This window comes from Rhinichthys klamathensis, unplaced genomic scaffold (assembly GCF_029890125.1).
Source record: "Rhinichthys klamathensis goyatoka isolate OS25496 unplaced genomic scaffold, OSU_Roscu_1.1 h1tg000011l_1, whole genome shotgun sequence".
NCBI lineage: Eukaryota > Metazoa > Chordata > Actinopteri > Cypriniformes > Leuciscidae > Rhinichthys > Rhinichthys klamathensis.
The window spans coordinates 2,282,572-2,305,619 of record NW_026606564.1 but is presented as its reverse complement, the minus strand read 5'-3'; the positions used below and the strand labels follow the sequence as shown (position 1 = coordinate 2,305,619).

Genomic DNA, 23,048 nt, shown 5'->3' with positions numbered 1-23,048 from the left:
CATACAGGTTTGGAATACATTTTTATTAAATTTAATTAAAAATAATTGGGTGACCTTTCCCTTTAATGTCATAATAACATATGTAAGAGGCATCCCCATTTTCTCTTCCCGCATATCCCACTAACATAGTTTTAATTTTATTTTTTTCTTTACTTTTGGGATTTTATTTTATTCTGTCTAGATTTTTGGATTTTATGTGTATTTTATCAAATCCAAAAGCAAAATAAATAAATAAAACGATATTATATAACTATAATATATTCTACATTTCTAAATTGAGTAATAATTATTCCAAAAAGATAAATTGCTGAAGACAAATGTTTGAATGTAAAAAAATTTATTCAAGTTTTTTTCACTCGAAGTTCAATAAATAACCCACAATTTGTTCATCAAATATAAATAACACTATTTTCAATATAACTTTTCAATAAATACTCATAGGCAATACAAAAATACACACACACACAAAATTAGTTTGACATAAATGTGCAAAAGACGTTCCACTTTCACAGTTATTATCCAGTGCTACAACTGTGATCATCCTGTGTGCTTCACTGTTGTGTTCATAGAATGAATGTTCTTTAATGCCCAAGGTCTTCCAGTCTGGCTTTGAGTCTGTTCAGTCCTCCTGAACCTCAAGAAACAGGTTCAGATGGTTAACTGACTGTCCCACAAATGCCGTGTTTATCTGGGACGCGTTCCGCTGCTGCTGTCTTCAGAGTGGCCATGAGTAATTTAACCCAAATGTTGTGTGATGAGTTCCTGGTAGACTGTTGACTTGAGGAAACGAGGGTAGCAGTCTTTCTCCATGAGGGTGTAAATTTTGCTCTGGGCAAAGTTGAAGCAGGACAGGGTGGGTTGTTCCATATTATTCAAAGTGATGGTTTTGGTTTCGTGATCAAGATTAACCTGAAAATATGCAGAGAAAGGATTTGCCATTAGACTTATTCATGACATTTTTTATTAAGAGTGAGTCTTCTGCGCTATTGATATTCTTAGGAAATTCACCTCTCTCGGTGCGTCAGAGCAGATGAACTCCTCATAGATTGCCCTGGCCTTGGAGCACAGCTTTGAGGAGGTCTTCGTGTTCCTGTAGTCCTCACAGGCCAAATAGAAAGCAATATTTTCTTCACTGTACTCAGATGACAGGAAAGCTGTGAAAGCACACAGTCCATCTGGAAAGAAACATGAAGAAAACATTAGACGACCCTGATAGCTCTCATTCTACAGCCTGAGAATGATGTGCTTTAATATTGCAACTGTAAAAAGTGGTAACCTGCAATTGTATATACCTCAAAGAGCCATTTTTACTTGATTCAACCCTTGAAGGTAGTTTTTTTGGTGTAAATTGATGCATTTAGGTTGATTTAGTGATTCTAAATAGTATTTTTTTTATTTAAATAAAACTAGTTTTTTTTTTTTTTTTTTTTTTTCAGTGGACCGTTCCCACTGATATAAACTCACCTTTGTGAAGCAGGAGTTCATGGAAAGACTGGCTCCATTTTTGTCTGTCCTCCAGAGTTAGTTTGCTAGTTTTTTTTGAGTGGCCCATGATATTAAGCTCTTGCTTTAGCAGAAAATTTCCAAAACGAGTCTTGAGATCCTTTGCCCTGTAAGGAACAAAATGATCAGTCATTTAATTGGGGGAAAGAACTTATAATTGATAAAAAGACATATATTATTAATGAACAGTTTTTTTATATAGATATATTGAAAGAAAATATAATATTATTATTTAAAAATTTAGACTTAAAGCTATACTTAACCTAAGGTCAAGTATACAATAATGACATTTGAGCTTTTCTCACTATTCTGGCAGTAATATATATATATTTTTTTTTAAATATAAAAAATATATAAAATATAAATATGAAACGTACCTTTCCAGACAGGTGGTTGGCAGATGCTCTAGTGCTCGGCACATGTTAGCAGGTCCAAAGATTTCCTACTATGCTCCACAAGAGGCTGTCTAATAGTTAATGTTGTCTGAGACTTTTGATTCTGTCTAAATGTCAGCAATGCTGGGCTATTTATGCAGTTTCACCCTCCATGACATCACTTGGCTTAGCCAATGGAACGCAAGCTGTGGAGGGAGGGGGTGTTTCTGCCCTTCAAGCAGCCTTTGGTCTTCAGTGAATCATTTCCAGTAGAAAGCAATGTCGTAAAAAATCACTTTTTCCTCTGATTGTCTCAATTTGTTGCATAAAACACTGGGAATGGATTGGACATATTTCAAACTTTTATTGGATAATAAACCCAAAAAGGAAAAATTCTGTCATCATTCCAAACCTCTATGAATTTCTTTATATGAAAAAAGAAAAGAAAAAAAAGAAACAGGGTTTTCAGTGCTTTTCATACATTAAAAGATAATAAGATCTTTTGTTGTTTTTGGACCCCATTGACTTTAGTATGCGAAGAAAAAAAACAGTTCTTCAAAATATCTTTTGTTTTATTTGCATGAGTAAATGACAGAATTTTCCTTTTTGGGTGAGCGAGCCCTCTTTGAATGTCTTATGCCATTGTGCGAAACTACAATATTTATTTTTAGAACTTTGCATGTTTTATGAGTTGGTTAAATACTGTAACTTTGAATCGTTTTATATATCAAAGAGATAATTTGTATTGATGTGGATGTATAGGGTACCTACACAAAGTCATTATTAAATAACTATAGGATAACGTTTTACATGGAAATGTATTCCAACCACATGTGTGCGCAAATGGGGCCTTTTTCTGCATACAGGAAGTGATGGGGGGATTTCAGTAGACAGGAGGAAGCCCACCCACGCGCCTTACAACCCCTGCTGATGTCACGGACTCACAGTGTGTGAACCCGTCTAGCATTCGAGCGGAGGTCTTGTCGTAAAAACAGGAAATAGAGATGGAGAATATGTGGCAGAAGTCAGGGTAATTGAGAATGAAATGGGAAATCTGGTCAGGTGATTTGCTGATTATGATTTCCTTTGTTCCAAATGTTTTTTGTTTTGTTTTTGTGATCAAAGCAAAAAGTTGTAACCTCATGTGATTTTTTTGCTATTTTGAGTTGAATGCAAATCAAATATTTATCATGCTGGGAGAAAATGCTTCTTGATTTCTTTTGAAAAGCAATGAGTATTATCCCAGAGGAAAATGTAGCTCTGAGTTTTTTTTTTTATATATATACTTTACAACAACAACAACAACAAAAAAGGTCATAAAAATTAAAAAGAAAATATGTATTATGTGGTAACATATAAACTAACAAGTTTTATTCAAATCAAAAATATTATTTAATATGAATAAATCCCTTAGTGAAAAAAAACTATACCAAAATGTATTTAAGATACATTTATGTATATTACAAATCCATTAACATATTTACTGACATATAGCTTGAGACTTACTGATATGATTATAATTAAACTTTTTTTGCACAATGCACATTTCTTAATATTAAGCCTAAAAATGTATTTTAATATCACTAAGGATAGAATGATCTGTCTTTAAATGCAGGATATTTAAAGTGTACAAAGTATACTTGCAACAGTTCCACTTTTGCACAATACAAATATATTAATTATATCTTTAGTTGGACCTCAGCACTATTTATGGATAATTAAAGAGCATTAAGCACAACATTTGTTGTTCCAATTAAGCAGACTTTAAGTATGCCAATTTAGTATACCAAAAGTACAATTGCAGGGTATTTATATTAAGTACATGAATATGTAAATGTATTTGTAGTATACTTAGCATAAAATAAATGCATTTCAAATACATTTAAGTATATTTATTTTTCACTAGGGTCAATTGACTACTTTAGGTTAAACCATGAATGTTATTTTCAAGTGTTAGATAAAGCAGAAATATATCTTCCATTGCAGGTTACCACTTTTTCCTGTGTGGATTTGAAATAGTCATGAAATGTAGTCTTTTCTCCCTTATTGTGAAGAATATCCAAGTGAAACGGCTTTTCGAACAAGAAAAAAAAAAGTAGAATCGGGAATTAATTGGATTGTTGTGGTTTGCTATTGCTGTGATGTCATGTGATTGACAGGTTGTCCTCCCGCCCTCACGCTAGTAAACACATCATCAGAGAAGAGAAGAGATGAGCTACAAGGGGGAGGGGAAGTTATTTTGATTAAAGGATTGTTTTTAGATGAATTTTAAAACAATGTTTTGCACAGATAAATCAATCATAACAAACACTGCAATGTTCCATTAAAAAGAAGGATTGTCAGTTTTGATTTCATGGTGCACTTTAAGCAAAAGTCTCAATTTTCCCTTTATTTATAGCTGTCGAAACAATAACAATGAGATCTCATTTGATATTTTCTTAAAGCAACCTGTAACCATCTCCATTAGCAATAACATGCTCTGTTTACTGACTTCTCAGTGCCCGATATTTGATTCCAGCAACTGTGAACTTTATTACATTAATTTGGATGACAAAAATATGTTGTGCTCTGTTTACATGCTCAATCAAAGGTCAGTGTTTTTGGGGACAGAGTGTTACAGCGTGTCTCTGGCCAGCTGTGGCATGTCTTATTGAGACACGTCCCCATCTGTCCACTGTCACTTCATTCCTGGATGTAAACATGTTTTCTTTGCTATAGTGCCCAGGCAAAAAAAATAATATATGCCCCGCCCCGCAAAGTCATGATGTGGAAATTTTATATGTGTGAAAATATAATTTCAAAAAACAAGATTTTAGAGTTGTCATTCAAGATCTAGATTTGTCATTATGATACAAATGGTCATAAACTGTCACCAAAAATAAGTTTCCTGTGGAAGCCCTCTGTAACTCTGTATCTACTATTGCGTCTTCATTCGTCAATAGGGACCGTTTCTCATAATTTCGACTTTGTTTCTCACAAATGTGACTTAATTTCTCATAACCGAAACTTTGTACCTCACAATCATGACTTCATTTCTTATAATTGCAACATTGTGTCTCACAATATTGGTCATGGAACAGAAGAGTGCAGACAAAAAGGTAAAATCCAAACAGAGTGTGTAACACTAAACAGGCGAGTAACTGGAAGGTAGATCGTTGAGATGATACTGGCAGGGTAATGACTGTTCTTATCCGTTTGCAGGCAGAGATAACAAGTAACTTGAAGGCTGGGTGGCTTGAAGATAAGATGAAGACAGAAGACCGAGGGGTTAATCCATCGACCGGAAGTTGAAGCCGGCCGGGTGCCGCCATCTTGTAGCAGAACTTCACTTGCGTTAGCATTTCCATTGACTCCCATTCATTTTGGCGTCACTTTGACAGCGAATAACTTTACATCTGAGGCGTTTAAAGACTCCATTTGTCCATTATTTATTTCTAAAGAAACACGACAATGTATAAAAGGCTCCATTACTTTGTATCTTACGTTATGGCCCCGTAGAAGCCGTTTTTGTAAAAATAGGCTTAACACGCGTTATAACACTAATCTAATCTCTGTGGCGCACACTAGAGAAAATTACCGTATAGACAGAAGTAGAAACTCGCGCGCAATCGGGGGGACGTGGAGGCATAAAGTCAAGGGAGAAGCCCATAGAGAGTTGTAAAGTTGCTCCTGCTGCGAGCTCATGGACAGCTAATACTCACGATCTCCGGCTCTGCAAGTTTTGGAAGGGAATGATTCAGATTCCTCTTGGCACAGCTACTAGAAGATTAACGTCTGTCAGACAGGTTGCTCACGTCATCAAGCTTAGTTTGAGTCGGTTTGAGTCTGCGCGTCAGAAACGGAAGTGCTCAAAAATCGCTAAAAATGGGCTTCAACTGTCTCAACTGAGTTCCAATGAGATAGCTCTGTCCACTTCTTATACTGTCTATGCAGAAGACTCGAAAGTTCGAGATGGGAGCGCCCAGGTAAGTATCCACAGGTGGGTTGTCGGGTAAGTTTTCAGGGATGAACAACGAGACCAGACCTAGTGATGTGGATCGTGACTGCTTAAATGGAGTGGAGCTGATGAGGGTGAATGATGTGTGGATGATTGTGAAGTGTGTGCGGGTGTGAGCCAGGAGGGATTATGGGAAATGTAGTGCGAGGTGACTGGTCTGGGGACTGATGATTGTGACAATTTCAGTGTTTTTTTTTTCTCATAATTGTTACTATTTTTCGCATTGTGACTTTATAGCTCATTGCAACTTTTTTTCTCTCAGAATTGACTTTATTTCTCATAATTGCAAATGTTTATCTCACAATTAAGGCTTTCTGTTGACATCTCATATCGCAACTTTTTCCTCATATTCGCAACTTTATATCTCATAATTTTGTATTTCTTTCTCATAATTGCAGCTTTATTTCTCACAATGTGCATTCATTTCTTATTTTACACTTGATCTCACAGTTAGCTTTTTTGTTCTTGTGATTTTGGAAACAAATCTTTTTTCAGGTGTTCTTGGCAATTTACAGAAAGATACAATTTGTACTTAGTTCGATAGGTTATTAGCTGTACCTGCTCTGTTCAGCTGATTATTTGGATCTCTATCGTGCACGCAGCTAAGCTTATTGTTGCTGTTGCCGGAAAGCTGCACGTCCCTGGAGTTTGGTTTCCCATTTCTGTTGAACAATGGAAATAATTAACAAGGAATTGTGAACCACAATGGCTTTTCTATTTAAACTCAGCTTCTCTGGCTCAACTTATGGGAACAATTCAACTGCACAATATATAGTCATGATAAACAGATACTGATGTGAAGGCCACATATTGATTTTATGTTTTGCCCAGCTAAAAAGGATGTGACATGCTGCCAAAACAATGGCGCCAAGACGTGAGTAAAAAAGAGCTCCTTTAAAGAGCTCCTTTTTCACAACTATAATTGGGTCACATGAAGATCAATATGAAATGTCGTCATGATTTTTATGGAGCATTTTTTGTCTTCATAAGCCCAGCCCTGATAACTATAAATAAACCAATACCAAACAATTTTCTAATCTAATGACACTATATTCATAATAAAAACATAATAGACACTAGGTCAGTACAGTGTTCTGTATGAAGGCAGGAAAATCGATTTCATCAAATTCAATAAAAAAATATAGGCCAAATATATTTATACACCACCTATTTTCTCTTTCATTTTACATATTACTTTATTTATTTTAAAAAAAGCTTGCTTTCGTCTGTTATGAGAACCATAAAAACACTTACACTAGATATGTGTCAGCTATGATGCTTTAGAAAGGTGTACCTTTGTAGCAAGGGCTTTTTCAATGTTTTTTTTCAACAGACTGAACACAGGAAAGTGTCATGGTTTGAGCATGTTTAAAATTTATTTTGGACTGCATGTTTCTAAAAATGAGAAAGTATTTTCTGGTTCTTTCTGTATACTGTTAAGTATCTGATATGAAAATAATATGTCCTGGTGTTTTACACAAACACTAGTCATTGTTTTAAGCACTTGTTGACTAAATATATATTTAAACCCCCACAAACACATGATGGCACATTGTCATTGTCATGATGGCACATTCAACAGAATTTCCCTTGGGAAAATATAATCACCACTCTTTTTCTAACATTTCTTTTCACAACAGAGTTTAACAAATGGTTGCCAAATCTATGTAGTGTAAAGCTAAGTGGTTTCTTAAGTTTGATAATTAATCTGCTATGTCATATTTATGACATATTTTTGACGGGTTGCGTTGTCTTAGTAATATCAAGTTGTCATGACAAAGCCACTGACAGGTTATGATGTATTGGTTTATGTCAAAGTGTCATAACAAAGACATCTCAAACAATGTTATATTTGCATTCAAAAATGTCATAATTGAGCGAATGACACTTAATGACAGTTGTCATAAACATGCATAAAACGTACTCGGTTACTAACGTAACCTCGGTTCTCTCTAGAGAGAGGAACGAGTACTGCGTAGTAAAACTACGCTTTGGGGAAAATCCTTTTCCACGAGAATACTGAAGCCTAAAATTATCCTTAATTTTGTATAGATGTAAAACGCGTTGCCGCAGCATACAGACCTAGGCGAGACAGCTCGCGCGCCGATTGGCTGCTGTGCTGGCAACTGCTTAAGCCTATTGAGCGAGACCATGAGTGACGTCACACCCAATGGGGGCGCTTCGCGCCCTTCTGCGTCACATCCCGCCGAAACGGGCGTGGCTTGGGGCTATAAATTGCGCTCGCAGGCTTAACTCTGTGATTTTTAAAAGTGAAGTACAACAGAGTGCACGCACGACATGATACGCAGTACTCGTTCCTCTCTCTAGAGAGAACCGAGGTTACGTTAGTAACCGAGTACGTTCTCTTACGAGAGATACTCTCGTACTGCGTAGTAAAACTACGCTTTGGGGAACTCAATGTAAAACGTCGTGCGTGCTGAGATCCGACACCATAGACCCAAGGCGACCAGCCGGGGTTCATACAGTACATAATCACCAAGGGACTCACAGGGAATCCTGGAAGAAGAGGGTTTAGCCCCTATCTTCCGAAAAAAGGCGGTTTAAGCGGCCCTGCTATTATAATAGCCATATATAATAAGACTGAACTTCAGTCTAGCCCCTTTTGGCCTAATTAGACCGATAGTAACCTGGCTTGAAGAGCAGGAACCTCTAGGTTATAAAACCTCATAAATGTAGACGGGGAGGCCCAGCCTGCCGCCATACAGATATCTTGCAAGGCAATCCCACTTGTCCAGGCCCACGATGAAGCCATGCTTCTAGTGGAGTGTGCTCTGACACCCAACGGGCATTGCACACCCTTGCTAGTGTATGCTAGAGCTATTGCGTCCACTATCCATCTGGATAGGCTCTGTTTCGAGGCGGCTAGTCCCTTAGAATGCCCGCTAAACGAAACAGAAAGTTGCTCCGTCTGTCTGAAAACAGATGAGCGAGACACATATGCTCTCAATGCCCTGACCGGGCAGAGAGAACTTTCGTCCACATTTTCCCCAGCAACCGGTAGGGCAGACAGGGAAATGACCTGTGCCCTGAACGGAGTATTAAGGGATTTTGGAACATAACCATGCTTAGGTTTGAGTATGACCCTCGAGTCGCTAGGCCCAAACTCTAAACACGCAGCGCTCACGGAGAGCGCGTGTAAGTCCCCAATGCGCTTCACTGAAGCGAGAGCCAGAAGAAACACCGTCTTGAACGACAGGTGTTTTAAACTTATTTCCTGTACAGGCTCGAATGGATGACCTTTCATGGCTTCCAGAACCATAGAAAGGTCCCAAATGGGAACTGTGGGAGGTCTGGAAGGATTCAGCCTCCTAGCTCCTCTAAGGAACCGGATGACTAAATCGTTCCTTCCTATAGACTGACCAGGCGTCTTTTCGGAAAAAGCCGCTATGGCCGCTACATATACTTTGAGCGTGGAAGGGGACCTGCCCTTATCCAGCAGCTCTTGTAGGAAGGAGAGAACCTCTGTTACTCCGCAATCCGGGGGTGACACACCACGAGCTGTGCACCAACCAGAAAATACCGACCACTTAGAGACATAGAGGCGTCGCGTAGACGGAGCTCTGGCCTGCGCGATCGTGTTTAACACTCCCTGAGGGAGGTCAGTGGATACCCGTTGATGGCCCACACGTGAAGGGACCATAGTTCCGGGTGGGGATGCCAAATCGAGCCGTTGGCTTGAAAAAGGAGATCCCTTCTCAGAGGCACTGGCCACGGGGCGGTGCTCGCTAGCTGCATCACAGCTGGGAACCATGGTTGGTTCGTCCAGAGTGGCGCTATAAGCAGCACTGAGCATCCTTCCTCCCTGATCCGCTCCACCACCTGGGCTAGGAGGGAGACGGGGGGGAAAGCATAGAGAGGACGACGAGGCCACGAATGGGTCAGGGCGTCCTTGTTTTTCGAGAAAAATTCTGGACAGTGAGCGTTCTCTTGAGACGCAAACAGGTCTACATCCGCTCTGCCGAATTTCCTCCACAGTAGTTGTACCGTCTGTGGGTGTAGAGACCATTCTCCTGTCGGAACATTGTTCCTGGACAGTCTGTCTGGTCCTACATTCAGGCGACCCGGCACGTGCGCTGCTTTCAGCGAGCGCAGGTTGCTGCGCGCCCAAATCAGAAGGCGCCTGGTCAGCCTGTATAGCATCAGGGACCTGAGGGCGCCCTGGCGATTTATGTAGGATACCACTGATATGTTGTCCGAACGTATCAAAACATGGCACCCCGCTATCAGGGGGCGAAAACGCGTGAGCGCTTTGCACACCGCTAACATTTCGAGGCAGTTTATGTGGAGGAGCTTCTCCCGCTCTGACCATAGGCCAAAAAGCGGTCTGCCCTCGAGCAGCGCTCCCCATCCCGTATTGGATGCGTCCGTAGACACCACCCTCAGCCTTGAGAAAGTCCCCAGGCTTGCACCTGAATGGTACCAGTCTTTTGACCCCCAAGGGCTCAAAGCTATGATACGCGCTTGATCGACCTTGAGGCGAAGACGACCGGTTGCCAACGCCCTGTGAGGCACTCTCTCTTTGAGCCAGAACTGCAGTGGGCGCATGCGCAGCAGGCCCAGCTGGAGGACTGAAGATGCCGAGGCCATTAGACCCAGCATCCTTTGAAAACTCTTGAGAGGGACTATAGTGGAAGGAGCTGACTGTGCACTGAACATCCAGTGTGCGCTGAGGTGACAGTCGCGCTGTCATTGACAGCGAGTCCATTTCTGTCCCCAGAAACAAAATGGTTTGACTGGGCACTAGCGAACTCTTTTCCCAGTTCACTGTTAAACCGAGACTGTCGAGGTGGTTCAGTAACATGGCCTTGTGCTCCATGATCTCTGAGTGAGATTGGGCTAGAATGAAACAGTCGTCCAAATAGTTCAACACTCGAACGCCCCTGAGTTTGAGGGGTGTGAGCGCTGCGTCCATGCACTTCGTAAATGTACGGGGTGCTAGGGACAAGCCGAACGGCAGGACTGTGCACTGATAAGCCTGACCCTCGAAGGCGAATCTCAGAAATCGCCTGTGACGTGACGCAATCTGTATCTGAAAATACGCGTCCTTCAGATCTATTGACACAAACCAGTCCCCTTGGCGAACATCCGCAAGGATTTTTCTGGTTGTGAGCATCTTGAACTGGCGCTTGATAAGCACTTTGTTCAGTTGCCGCAGATCTAGTATGGGTCTGAGACCCCCGTCTTTTTTGGGTACTAGGAAGTATCTGCTGTAAAAACCCCCTTCGCTCTGAGCTTGAGATAAGGGTTCTATAGCCCCTTTGCTCAGCAGTTTCTGAATTTCGGCTCGAAGTAGGTGTGCTACATTCGAGCCCACTGTGGTTTCGACGTGCGCCACGTGGCGGTGAGGGCGTCGGCGAAACTGCAGCGAATAGCCTTCTTTTATGGTGTTTAGCACCCATTTCGAGACTCCGGGGAGCTTCGCCCATGCAACAGCACGGGTTGATAGGGGCTGAAGCGCGCTCTGATCGGCTTTCGATACAGCGGCTTCGGTGAGCTGTGACGTAAGCGCCGTGCTCGAAACATCTGAGGCGGGGGCCGCGCTGATGACAGTGGGCAGAATGTCCACGCTCGATCCCTCTACAGTGGTTAACTGGGAGGGAGAGGGCTGGACGAGTTCCACTGGAACTGTGATGCTTGTGTGTGGGTGTGGGCGCGGGGGAGCGGGCACATTTACCACCTTTATAGCATCGCTCGCCTGGGCAGAGCGCCTGCACGCCAGTTTCGTTTTTACAGAAACTGTGAAACGTGCAGGAGGTAGCATAAGTGGGCACTGAGTCGTGGGCACATTTGCTACGCTTGTTGCGCAATCGATCTGGGTCGATTTTATGTGCGCGAGCCCTGTGTGTGGGGCTGTGTTTGTGTGTAGGGATGGGCACATTACAGTGGGCAGTCTTACTACACATGAAACACCATCGGCCGTGGCCGGGACACCAGAAAATAGGATTTATCTGGGTAGCCGTGAAAACGGCTGTTGTGTGCAGGCAAGCGGGCAATGAGACCGGCTTGTTGACTGCTATATACACTGGACCAGTCACTTTTCTTGGGACTGGACGAGCGGCAAACTTCGGTGGGGGTCCGGCCGCAGCGGGACCTGAACACCGTCGTTTTCCTAGGAGTGCTAGGATGACTTCTGGGCCTCGGGTTCCAACGCGATCTTCGGCCGCGGGCCACGCGTCGCGGGGCGGCGGCTGGAAGATCGAGAGCGCGGTCTCGAGCTCTGGTTCTGGCAGCGTTGAGAAGAGGCGCTGGGCGGAGGCTTAGGTTGCGAGCTCTGAGCAGACGGTTTCGCACGGCCTGCTGCAGAGTTGGAGCGCTTCGGGAGGAAGTGCCTCATAGCCTGTGTCGCTTTCTGTACCTCAGCGTACCTGTCAGTGAAGTCTTTGACCGAGGTACCGAAGAGGCCCGCAGGGGAAAGCGGCGCGTCGAGGAAGGCGGTGCGCTCCGCGTCCGGCATGTCTGATAGCGTGAGCCAGAGGTGCCTCTCAGACACAGTGAGCGCCGCCATGCTCCCTCCGATGGCCTGTGCTGCAGACTTTGAAGCGCGGAGAGCGAGGTCCGTAGCGCTCCTTAAGTCCGCCACACAGATCCCGTCAGCCCCTCTCTCGTCCAGCTTGCGGAGGAGATCGGCCTGGAAGATATGAAAGCTTTAGCGCAAGTTCTGCCGGGAAGACTCAATTGTTACGTCATTCATTACCTTCTCATCTATCCAATTGCGTCTAACATTGTGGTATAAAAGATGGGTACTTACACATGTCTGAGTTCGCAGATGCTGACGCTTACATTCACCTCCACCCTCCCCACCACCAAGTTGGTTCCTTCCATCCATCCTCCCCACCACCACCAGGATGGTCCCTTCCTATACCTCACGGGGGGTCGGCTGCGCCCCTGCCTTCATCTTCAGGCAGGAAATGCAGAATCCGTACCCTCGGATCGCGAGTTACGGACGGGGCCTACGCCAAAGAACTCTATTGCATATATTGCTTGCTGGGCTGCTAATAAATGGTTTATTGTTCCAATATTATTTTCCCGAGTCTTTCTGGTAGAACTGTAGCGTGGCCATCGTGTGCAACGCTGACGCAGCCTGTCCATTAGCGGCGAAAGCGCGGTGGAGCAGGGATGACGTCATGCGGCAAGCCTTAGAGGGCAGCGCCATCTTAGCACGCCGTCCAGCGGAGGGCGGGCATAAGTGCGCTGCTATAGGCTCTTCGACCGGCGGCAGGGAAAGGTATCCTCTGTTTTTAGCGTCGTCGACAGCGGAGAACGCCAGGGAAACAGAGGACCGTGTCCTGGTCGAGAACGGGGAGTTCCAAGCTCTAGCGAGTTCTTCGTGAAGCTCAGGAAGAAACGGCGCTGGCTTTGAAGCAGGAGATGAGCGCTCCCCGGGCAGGAAGTAACCGTCCAGTCGGTTGGGGGGGGGCTGTTCGGACGACACCCACTCGAGGCCAAGGCTCGCCGTGGCCAGAGTGAGCACGCGAATCAGTTCCGCCTCGATGCTCGCTCTCTTTCCCGTAGATGAGCGTGCAGGAGAAGCGAGTTCCACAGAGCTCGCCCAATCCTCGCTACCTTACGCCAGGAGAGAGCAGGAATCGCCTTCCCTCAGTATCGCGTCGACCTCATCCTCGTCAGCGACAGAAACGGCGGCAGGCTGCGGCCGTTGTCCGGCGGAGATAGACAGGGATGAAGCCGGTGACGCAGCTCGCGGGCGCACCGGCGAGCTATGGCGGCTGGGGGAGGGTTCCGGGTTCCGCTGAGCACGGCGCTTTTTATGGCGCGGTACAACAGCGGTGAACACAGGCTCTTGCAGTGATGCCAAGCGAGTCCGCAGAGTCGCTAAAGGCAACAGCTCGCAGTGAGGGCAGCCGCCGTCCGCGAGCGCAAGAGTAGCGTGTTGTTCACCTAGACAGGAAACGCAGAGAAGATGGCGGTCCCCGTCGATGAGTGAGGCTCCGCACGAGCCACAGGAAACCATCTTTAAAAAGACGTTAGCTCTTTTAGAAGATGGAGTGTGTGATCGCGCCGGTGAGCACACACACAGAGCTAGAGAAAGGATATAGGCGCCGGATAGCGCAGCTGGGAAGGCGGTGAAGGCGGCGTGGCCAGCAGCTTCTGACTCGTCCCGCTGAGTTGCTTCTGTCGACGGCGCGGCTTCTCCTCGGATCCAGCGATGTTGGAGACTTCGCTGAAGGATTAAAAATCACAGAGTTAAGCCTGCGAGCGCAATTTATAGCCCCAAGCCATGCCCGTTTTGGCGGGACGTGACGCAGAAGGGCGCGAAGCGCCCCCATTGGGTGTGACGTCACTCATGGTCTCGCTCGATAGGCTTAAGCAGTTGCCAGCACAGCAGCCAATCGGCGCGCGAGCTGTCTCGCCTAGGTCTGTATGCTGCGGCAACGCGTTTTACATCTATACAAAATTAAGGATAATTTTAGGCTTCAGTATTCTCGTGGAAAAGGATTTTCCCCAAAGCGTAGTTTTACTACGCAGTACGAGAGTATCTCTCGTAAGAGAACATCCTTCATATTCATGACATGTCATGATTATGAAGGTGTCATGTCAGTCTTATGCACACCCCTTCAAGTAAAGTGTTACCAAATATGGAAAGATGTTTTGTTTTGTTGAGAAAGGCCCCACACATATGTCATCCATTTATCTGTTTCTAGCTGACGAGTTAAGGTTTACAGGGGTCAAACTATACGTGACTTCACCTGATTTACAGAATTGTCATGTGTATTTCTCTAGAGAATAAAGTTAATATTCTGTACTTCTTCATTAGGAGCGAATGTATTGTCAGTATGTTATGTTTTGGTTTGTCCTGATGATAGTTAGCTCAGGCCCTCTTCAACCTTGAGGAGACTGCAATTCCCTTTTCCCTAGTGCTTTTGTGTATGCGTTGGATGTCCTGTGCAGGTCTTTTAAAGGAGCTATGGGATACTTCGGCATGCATCAACAGAGTTCAGTTTAGTTTATTTTTTTATAAAGCACATTTCTACTGCCTCAAGTGCAGCCCAAAGTGCTGTAGGAAGCCATCGATAAAACCAAACACAGAGAATACAAAACACAACAACATAAAATTAATACTTAGTTCCCTCCTGGGCCAGAGTCAAGTGCCAAGCTATAAAAGTGCTTCTTCAAAGCTGATTTAAAAGAGGGCAAAGTGGGGACAGAGCGGATGGCAAGGGAACATACGACCGGCTATCGAAAAGGCGCGATCCCCTTTTTGCTTGAGTCGGGACCGCGGTACCTGGAGCAATAATTTATCTCAGATTATTTACTGACTGGTGCGGAATAATAAGATCTGACAGATAGGAGGGCGCTAGACCATTTAAATTTTTTTTAAATGATTAATAGGGCCTTGAAGTCGATCCGAAATCTGATTGAAGAGATGTTAGAATCGGGGTGATTCTGTCCCTCTTTCTCATACCGGTCAATAGTCTAGCAGCGGCATTTTGAACCAGCTGCAATCGATTCACCAATGACTGAGAGAGCCCTAAATACACCACATAACAACAGTCCAGTCTGGATGATATAAAAGCATGGATGTTCGTCTCCAAATCACTAAATGAGAACATAGGTTTCATTTTAGCTATCAATCTTATGTAGTAGAAACTAGTTTTCACCACAGCACTAAATTGTTTTGCAAAATTCAACTCAGAGACAAAAAATACACCCAGATTTTTTGCGCATGGGTGAACATTTCTGGAGAGTGGCCCCAAGTAGCTAGAGATAAGTGGTGAAGAGCTAAGAGGGCCAAAAACAACAACATCAGTTTTGCTCTCATTCAAGAGGAGAAAATTCTTAGCCATCCAGCATTTTACATCATCAAGACACTTAACAAGGTTGGAACAGGACTTATCAAGTGGATGTAATGGGACACAAAATTGAGTGTCGTCACCGTTACAGTGGTATGTGATCTCATATTTCCTGAAAATAGACACATTCTCATCCCAAGGCATCATCTAACTGACACTTTTGACCATGCGTCAACATGCCGACGCACATGGTACCCAAAACCTAAACCTACCCATAACGGAAGCGTCATCTAACTGACGCTAAAGGGTGCCATGTGCGTCGGATTTAGTCAAAAGCGTCAATATGAGACGCTCATCCTCGGGCGTCATCTAACTGACGCTTTTGACTAAATCCGACGCACATGGCACCCTTTAGCGTCAGTTAGATGACGCTTCCGTTATGGGTAGGTTTAGGTCTGGGGTAGGGTTAGGGTTAGACCACTAGGAGGCGCGTCTCATATTGACGCTTAAGGGGTACCATGTGCGTCGGCATGTTGACGCATGGTCAAAAGCGTCAGTTAGATGACGCCTTGGGATGAGAACAGGCTGAAAGGTAACATATACAGGGAAAATAAAATAGGACTCAATATGGACCCTTGTGGGAGCCCGCATGATAGAGGAACTGAAGGTGATGAATGATTACCAATGTTAACTGAAACAGACCTATTGGAAAGATATGAATAAGACCATGCCGCTAAGCCCAACCTCATGCTGTAGACGATATAAACTAATACTGTGATGGATTGTATCAAAGGCGGTGGTTAGACCTAGCAGAATTAAAATAAAAAGATCTGTCGGCACGTTCATTTCAGTTTTGAAATGAACTCTATCAATTTATTAAGATCAATTGAATTAAAATTTGTTAGCTGGACACTATTAGGGGCAGGATCGGAAGAATTTAGAAGAATGATAGGCTCTATGAATACAAGAATATAGAACCTCAATCTTATTCCTGAAAAAATCTAGAAATTTTATACACAACTCGGGGCTAGCATCTGGATGTGAAGAAGGCTTAGGGTTAACCACTTTATCAAAAGTATTAAACAGTACTTTTGGATTATGTGAATTTTTAGTTATAAAATCTAAGAAGTATTAAATTTTAGCTGCTTTGACAGCGCACTGATAGGTAGACAGACGGTTCTTGAAAATGTCCAAGGAGACATGTAGCCTATCTTTTTTCCATTTACGCGTTCTTCTTTACGGCACTCCTGCCTGAGAGCAGGAGAGCAGCCTTAGATAAACTGTGGCGATGAAGCCCCGCATCTCTTTAGCCTAACCAGAAGTCCACTGCGCTTTCCTCGTTTTCTGATGCGCTTTTTATGATAAAGACAGCAGCCTGTCGAGTAACAGCTGATCACAGGAAAGATAGAGGAAGCCTGTGAGTTGAAGAAGTGATCCTCAATAGGGATGCGCCTGCAGCAGTCCGCCGAAGAGAAATGTAAATCAAGAAGGGCTTGACGATCGTAGGCGAGTACAGAGGTGGTTTCTAACACACACAACCAAATCGTCCATACCAATACATATAGAACAAATGACATGGATGAAATCCGACGGCCAGCCAGCAAACAGCCCGGCACCATCTTTTACCAAAAAAAACAGACCCTAGGAATCGTGCGATATCTATCCATGTGTGAAGATTTGTTTAGATTGTATGTGTCCTTTGCCAATCAGAAACTGCAACCTGAAGCAAGGACGTATAGCTTAGACCTTACTTGGTGAAGGGTATAACTGCTGTGATCTTTGTAACTGTAAGCGGGACGGCCTACGATGAAACTCTAAACTATCTTCAGTAAAACTTCTTCAATTTATTATAATTCTGACTCCGGGTCTTCATTCAAACATCTGGTCCTTGGGCCCTAAACTGTTACCCCCTAACAACTCATAGTCACATGTTTCATTACTGAATGATGTTTCTGAACAAATCGTTTGAATGAATAATTCACTGACTCACTCATAAAGACAGTCACTTGTTACCCCAGTATTTTGTTTTGACAAATTTCCAAACTGACAAAATTGGCCTTCAGAATCCTTGAATGAGTTAAAAATCCACAAAAAATGTGAATTCAATATGATTCAGATTATGATGAACAGGATGTAGACAATGACATGTGACTGGACGTCTGTGGGGATTGCCCATGCTACTCTTTAGCATTTTGTGGGATTTGCCCAACATTCTGGATAACTGGAATTTAACTGGAATAAGTGCAGACTTATGGGAATACAGTCTTAAAGTTATCATAAACTGGCAATTGTCCCAGAAACTGTGGGCCTAAAGAGATTTCAGCTTTCCCTCAAGTCTGCCAGAAGAGGTTTTAAAGTATGAAGGTTCAAAGGGTCTTGTTGCTAAAAATATGAATCTCCGATTGTGTAACTGGAGGAACAGTAACAGATCAGATTAGAGCAGGAACTCTGCTGGATAATCTGAATAAATTAACCTGACAAATTAGGTTACTTCAATAAAAGTAAATATCATTTGCTAGTATGAACAGGTACTTGGGGTAAAAATTGTTCTCCAATGTCTTTCTGCCTTCAGGAGTTTTTTTTTCCAATAGTGTGTATCTTCCACCCAAAGCATATTCTCAGCATGCCATTTTGTGACAATAGAGAATGAAACTTGCATTCAAAATCATCTGACGGGTGTTCAGTGAAGAACAGCAGGGGTCTTTGAATAGAACAGTGGTCTGCATTAAGTATATCGATCTTCCTCAGTTTTCTGCAGAATCAAGCACTCCCAGAGATACCTGGAAAGATAACAGGCCAACAAATGAAAATGGCCTCACCACAGGATGTTTTCATACAAAACACTTAATTGGGAACATTGTAAAACTTGTGCCGGTTGAGCACTGATATTTCTTTAAATGCTGAGATTGGCTTTAACACACAGCTAAAGCTTAAGCAAGCTGATTTTATTAGAGGAAAGAACAAAAAAGTGTTGCATGTTCACACATGTATTTCTGTCTCTATGACAGCAAACTGTAACTCTCCAGCAGCTAGTAAGGGCAAATGGGGGCAATGGGTTTATTCGTGACACGTGATCGTTGCGTGATCGTCTTTTTCTAGAGATCATACCACCTATGTAAGCATTAAATACACTTTTTAAAATGATCTTTTCTTCATTTTCTTCAAATTAATTCATTCTTCCAATCATGGGCGTAGGACATGGGCCGGGGGCACTTTTAATTAAATGTAAATTCATCCTTCGCACTTTTTTCGGACAAGTGTGTTCATGTTGAGGTTTTCATAGACCAACAGGAATAATTATAGGTTTAAATTCAAAGAAACAAGATAGTCCATTCATGACTTGATGCTTTATTCTTATCCAAATTGAGGCAATATAGGCATTATGGAGCACTAAACACGCACATGTAATGTATGTTTCATTCATACTCAAAGCCGGAGGGCGCTCTCTCGCAGAAATTCCAAAACAAATTCATAGAAGTAATAACTTATGACGTTGGACCTTATATGGACAAAGGCATATATATATATATATATATATATATATATATATTAGTGCTGTCAAACGATTAAAATATTTAATCGCGATTAATCGCACATTTTAATCTATTCTAAATGTCTCTTGATTTCTTTTTGTCCCATTCTTTTTTCTCATTTTAATGCTCTTATCAACATGAAAAAGTGGATCAGCTTGCTTTGTGCAAATGTTTTATTTATTGAAAACAACATTGGCATATACTGTGTTCAATTTCACACTAACATTCTCACTTGGAGCAAATAATCTCTCACACAATGTAACACTGTCCATCAATAAAAGGGTGAAAGAAAGACTGACGAGGTCCTGATATTGACGAGGGGGCGGAGAATTCGCATCAGCTGTCTGTGTGTGTGTGTGTGTGTGTGCTTGGCCATCATCAAGTAGTATTTCAGACTGGACGTGCTGCGATGATGATAGCTCAGTTCACAACGACAAAACACACAGATCACTTTGGTCTTGTCAATGGAACCATTTGGCACCTTTTTAAAAGTAAACTTTCCATTCAGAATCTTATTGGCATCCATTTCGGCGTCTCGCGCTCGTCATCCACTCAGAACGTAACTTTAACCTACTATTTGGCCGGCTCGCAAGCCCAAACAAGTGTGTGCGGCGTGCGTGCCTGTTGTTTTGTTTCCGGTCTAGCTAGATCCGCTTGCGCTTTCAAAACGTCCTCGCGTTGCGCAAGCCATTGAAATGAATGGGTTTCATAGCGCAGCGCCGCGCATGCAGCAAAAGCATGTGAAAAAAAACGACAAAGTTTGCTAGGCCAAAAAGACCGTTAATCGCGCGATAAAAAAAATTAACGCCGTTAAAATGGGTTTGCGTTAACGCCGTTAATAATGCGTTTAACTGACAGCCCTAATATATATATATATATATTGCTGTAGCTGTATAAAAAGCGAAAATGTTTTGACTGATGAAACGTCAAGCAAATAAACACACAGTTGCAGCAATATATGGTTTATTTGTGTTTTTCAAGCCATCTCTGGGTATTTATTTATAATAAATAATTATATGAATAATTCTGTGCTAACAGATATAGCCTTTATTACAGTATAGAAACTATCAAATATATTTTCTGAATCCGCCCTCATCAAGTGTTTGAGTGGCTTTACATTTACACATGCTATTACATTTTTTACATTGTATAAATTACATGAATGGCACAAGTGTTTGTAGTACATTTACCAATCATAAAATGTTCATTAGGAAAATAGGTGACAAAATATAGAATACAATTTATTGGTAATTGTTCAGCAATGTATTTGATTTCTTAGCCAATAAAAAGCAATAGATAAGAAAAAAATAAAACCTGTCAATTAGGCAAAGGTCAGAAAAAATACCTCAGGTTATGACTGCAACCACACTCTAAAAAAAATCTTGGGTTATTTTTTCTACCCAAATCCTGGGTTGAGCCTTTTGAGTAATTCTTTAAGGTTATTTTTTTTCAGTATTTGGGTAGTTTTTGTGTTACCCAGATCTTAGGTCAGACATAACAACCCAGGGATTGAGTTATTTTATTTTATCTATAAATTTGTTATTGTGCTGTATATCATTTAATTTTATGCAAAACAACATCTGGGTGCGATGTGAGTCACCTAAACGAGAGTCGCGTCGATCTTTTCACGTGATGGAAACGCCTGATGCATAAAATTTTATGATTTTATTCAAAAAGATATAGAATATAAATACATGATGTTAAAATATGTTCTCAGAAGAACTGTACACTGATTGTTTATGGACAGGTTATGGAGTCAGTCACAGCATATTTCGGCTACGAGTGAAACGCAGGGTGGCAGTCTGAAGTTAGAAGTTCCCCCGCTGAAGATGATACAAGCTCCGGCACGAGATCCAGTGCAGTTACGGTGGAAACGGGACAACAGAGACTGGTCGACTACACTTGAATTACTTATAAATGTTTACTTTTTACTTCTAATTGTCAGAAACTGTAACGTAAGAAGGCAGTAGAATCCAGTTGCGAGTGAAAAACAGTTTATTTACAAGTGCTGGTCAGAGACGAAGGGGCAAGGCTGGAGAGTCACTGGTAAAGCAGGGACGCAATGGGCAGAATGGAAGTCCGGGCAGATCCAGTAGGAACTCAGGAAATCCGGGACAATGAGAAACCACACGATCCTGGCAACGGGGAACCAGAAAGCACAGAGCTAGGCAGTGATCCCAGGGAAGCCACACAACGATCTGACAAAGACAGGACGAAATCACAGACAATAAATAGGAAGCTACATTAGAAACAGCTGGCGCTGAACACACAGAGCGAGGGCAAGTCAGTGAACCCATGAACCGTGACACCAATAATTGTTACATTTGTTAACTGTTGGCAGTATGTAATTAAAAATTGTATAAAATATACTGTACTGTAAAATATGATTGGAAATAAAGGAATGATCATGCAAGGCAGTGGTTGTGTTGAGTATTTTAAAAAAAGTTTAGAGGATTTAAGTTAATCTGTAGACATTAATTCATGTATGAAGTAAAAAAGAAGAGGGAAAAAATCAAGTATTATAGTAAAAATTAATCAACTATGCTGGGTTAAATCAACAACCCAATTTGCAGTGTAAAATTAACCCAACATGTGTTGTGTCCTATATTTACCTTTATATTAGGCGGTGGTAGAGCTGCGCCATAACACGGATTTGGCGATGGAGAGGCATCTCTGGGTAAACCTGGCTGACATCAGGGAGGAGATCTTTCTGCGCCGGTTTCGCCATCCGAGCTTTTCAGCACGTCCGTCGAGATGTTGGTCGGGAAGTTTCGGCGGCGAAGGCGCACTCTGCGGCTTTTAAAACCTTCATACCGTGTCGGTCCAGGTCTACGCCCCAAGCCACGAAGGGGGCTGCTCTCCCCTGAGGACCGTGAGTCTAGTAGGAGGCGAGGTAACATCAGGGAAGTGCTTCAGAGGCAAACTAACATTTGTGAGGATGCCTCCTCATTTTAAACCACCACCGCACAACACTGATACACACGTACATATACGTACATATACACTATTTTGCCAAAAGATTTGGGACGTCTGCCTTTACATGCACATGAACTTTAATGACATCCCATTCTTAATCTGTAAGGTTTAAGATGGAGTTGGCCCAACCTTTGCAGCTATAACAGCTTCAACATAATTTTCTTCTTCTTCTAGAAGCGTTGGGGTGAGAATGCGTTGTGATGTTGGATGAGAAGGTCTGTATCGTAGTCTTCGCTCTAATTCATCCCAAAGGTGTTCTATCGGGTTGAGGTCAGGACTCTGTGCAGGCCAGTCAAGTTCCTCCACACCAAACTCGCTCATCCATGTCTTTATGGACCTTGCTTTGTGCACTTGTGCGCAGTCATGTTGGAACAGGAAGGGGCCATCCCCAAACTGTTCCCACAAAGTTGGGAGCATGAAATTGTCCAAAATGCCACGGTATGCTGAAGCATTAAGAGTTCCTTTCACTGGAACTAACGGCCCAAGCCCAACCCTTGAAAAACCACCCCACACCATAATCCCCCCTCCACCAAACTTTACACTTGGCACAATGCGGGCAGGCAAGTACCGTTCTACTGGCAACTGCTAAACCCAGACTCATCCATCGGATTGCCAAACAGAGAAGCGTGATTCGTCACTCCACTGTTCTAGGGTCCAGTGACGGCATGCTTTACACCACTGCATCTGACGCTTTGCATTGCACTTGGTAATGTAAGGCTTGGATGCAGCTGCTCGGCCATAGACACCCATTCCATGAAGCTCTCTACGCACTGTTCTTGAGCTAATCTGAAGGCCACACGAAGTTTGGAGATCTGTAGCTATTGACTCTGCAGAAAGTTGGCGACTTCTGGGCACTGGGTGTCTCAGCATATGCTGACCCCGCTATGTGATTTTA

General features: G+C 42.8%; 1 protein-coding gene across 1 annotated transcript; it reads right to left on the bottom strand.

Moving 5' to 3' along the window:
* Positions 1–320: 320 nt before the first annotated feature.
* On the bottom strand, positions 321–2,000 carry rgs5b (regulator of G protein signaling 5b). Its single transcript, XM_056263817.1, has 4 exons — positions 1,881–2,000; positions 1,465–1,610; positions 1,009–1,175; positions 321–909 (listed from the first exon to the last, which is right to left on the bottom strand). Exons 1-4 carry the CDS (start codon positions 1,922–1,924, stop codon positions 736–738), a joined length of 531 nt encoding a protein of 176 aa, XP_056119792.1. The 5' UTR covers positions 1,925–2,000; the 3' UTR covers positions 321–735.
* Between the last annotated feature and the right edge of the window lie 21,048 nt (positions 2,001–23,048).

Bases quoted from the DNA above. Each gene is read 5' to 3' on its own strand.
- rgs5b (XM_056263817.1), bottom strand. From the start codon at position 1,924: ATGTGCCGAGCACTAGAGCATCTGCCAACCACCTGTCTGGAAAG. The intron at 1,176-1,464 runs GTGAGTTTATAT...GTTTCTTTCCAG, and splicing joins TGAACTCCTGCTTCACAAAG to ATGGACTGTGTGCTTTCACA. The intron at 910-1,008 runs GTGAATTTCCTA...GCATATTTTCAG, and splicing joins GCTCTGACGCACCGAGAGAG to GTTAATCTTGATCACGAAAC.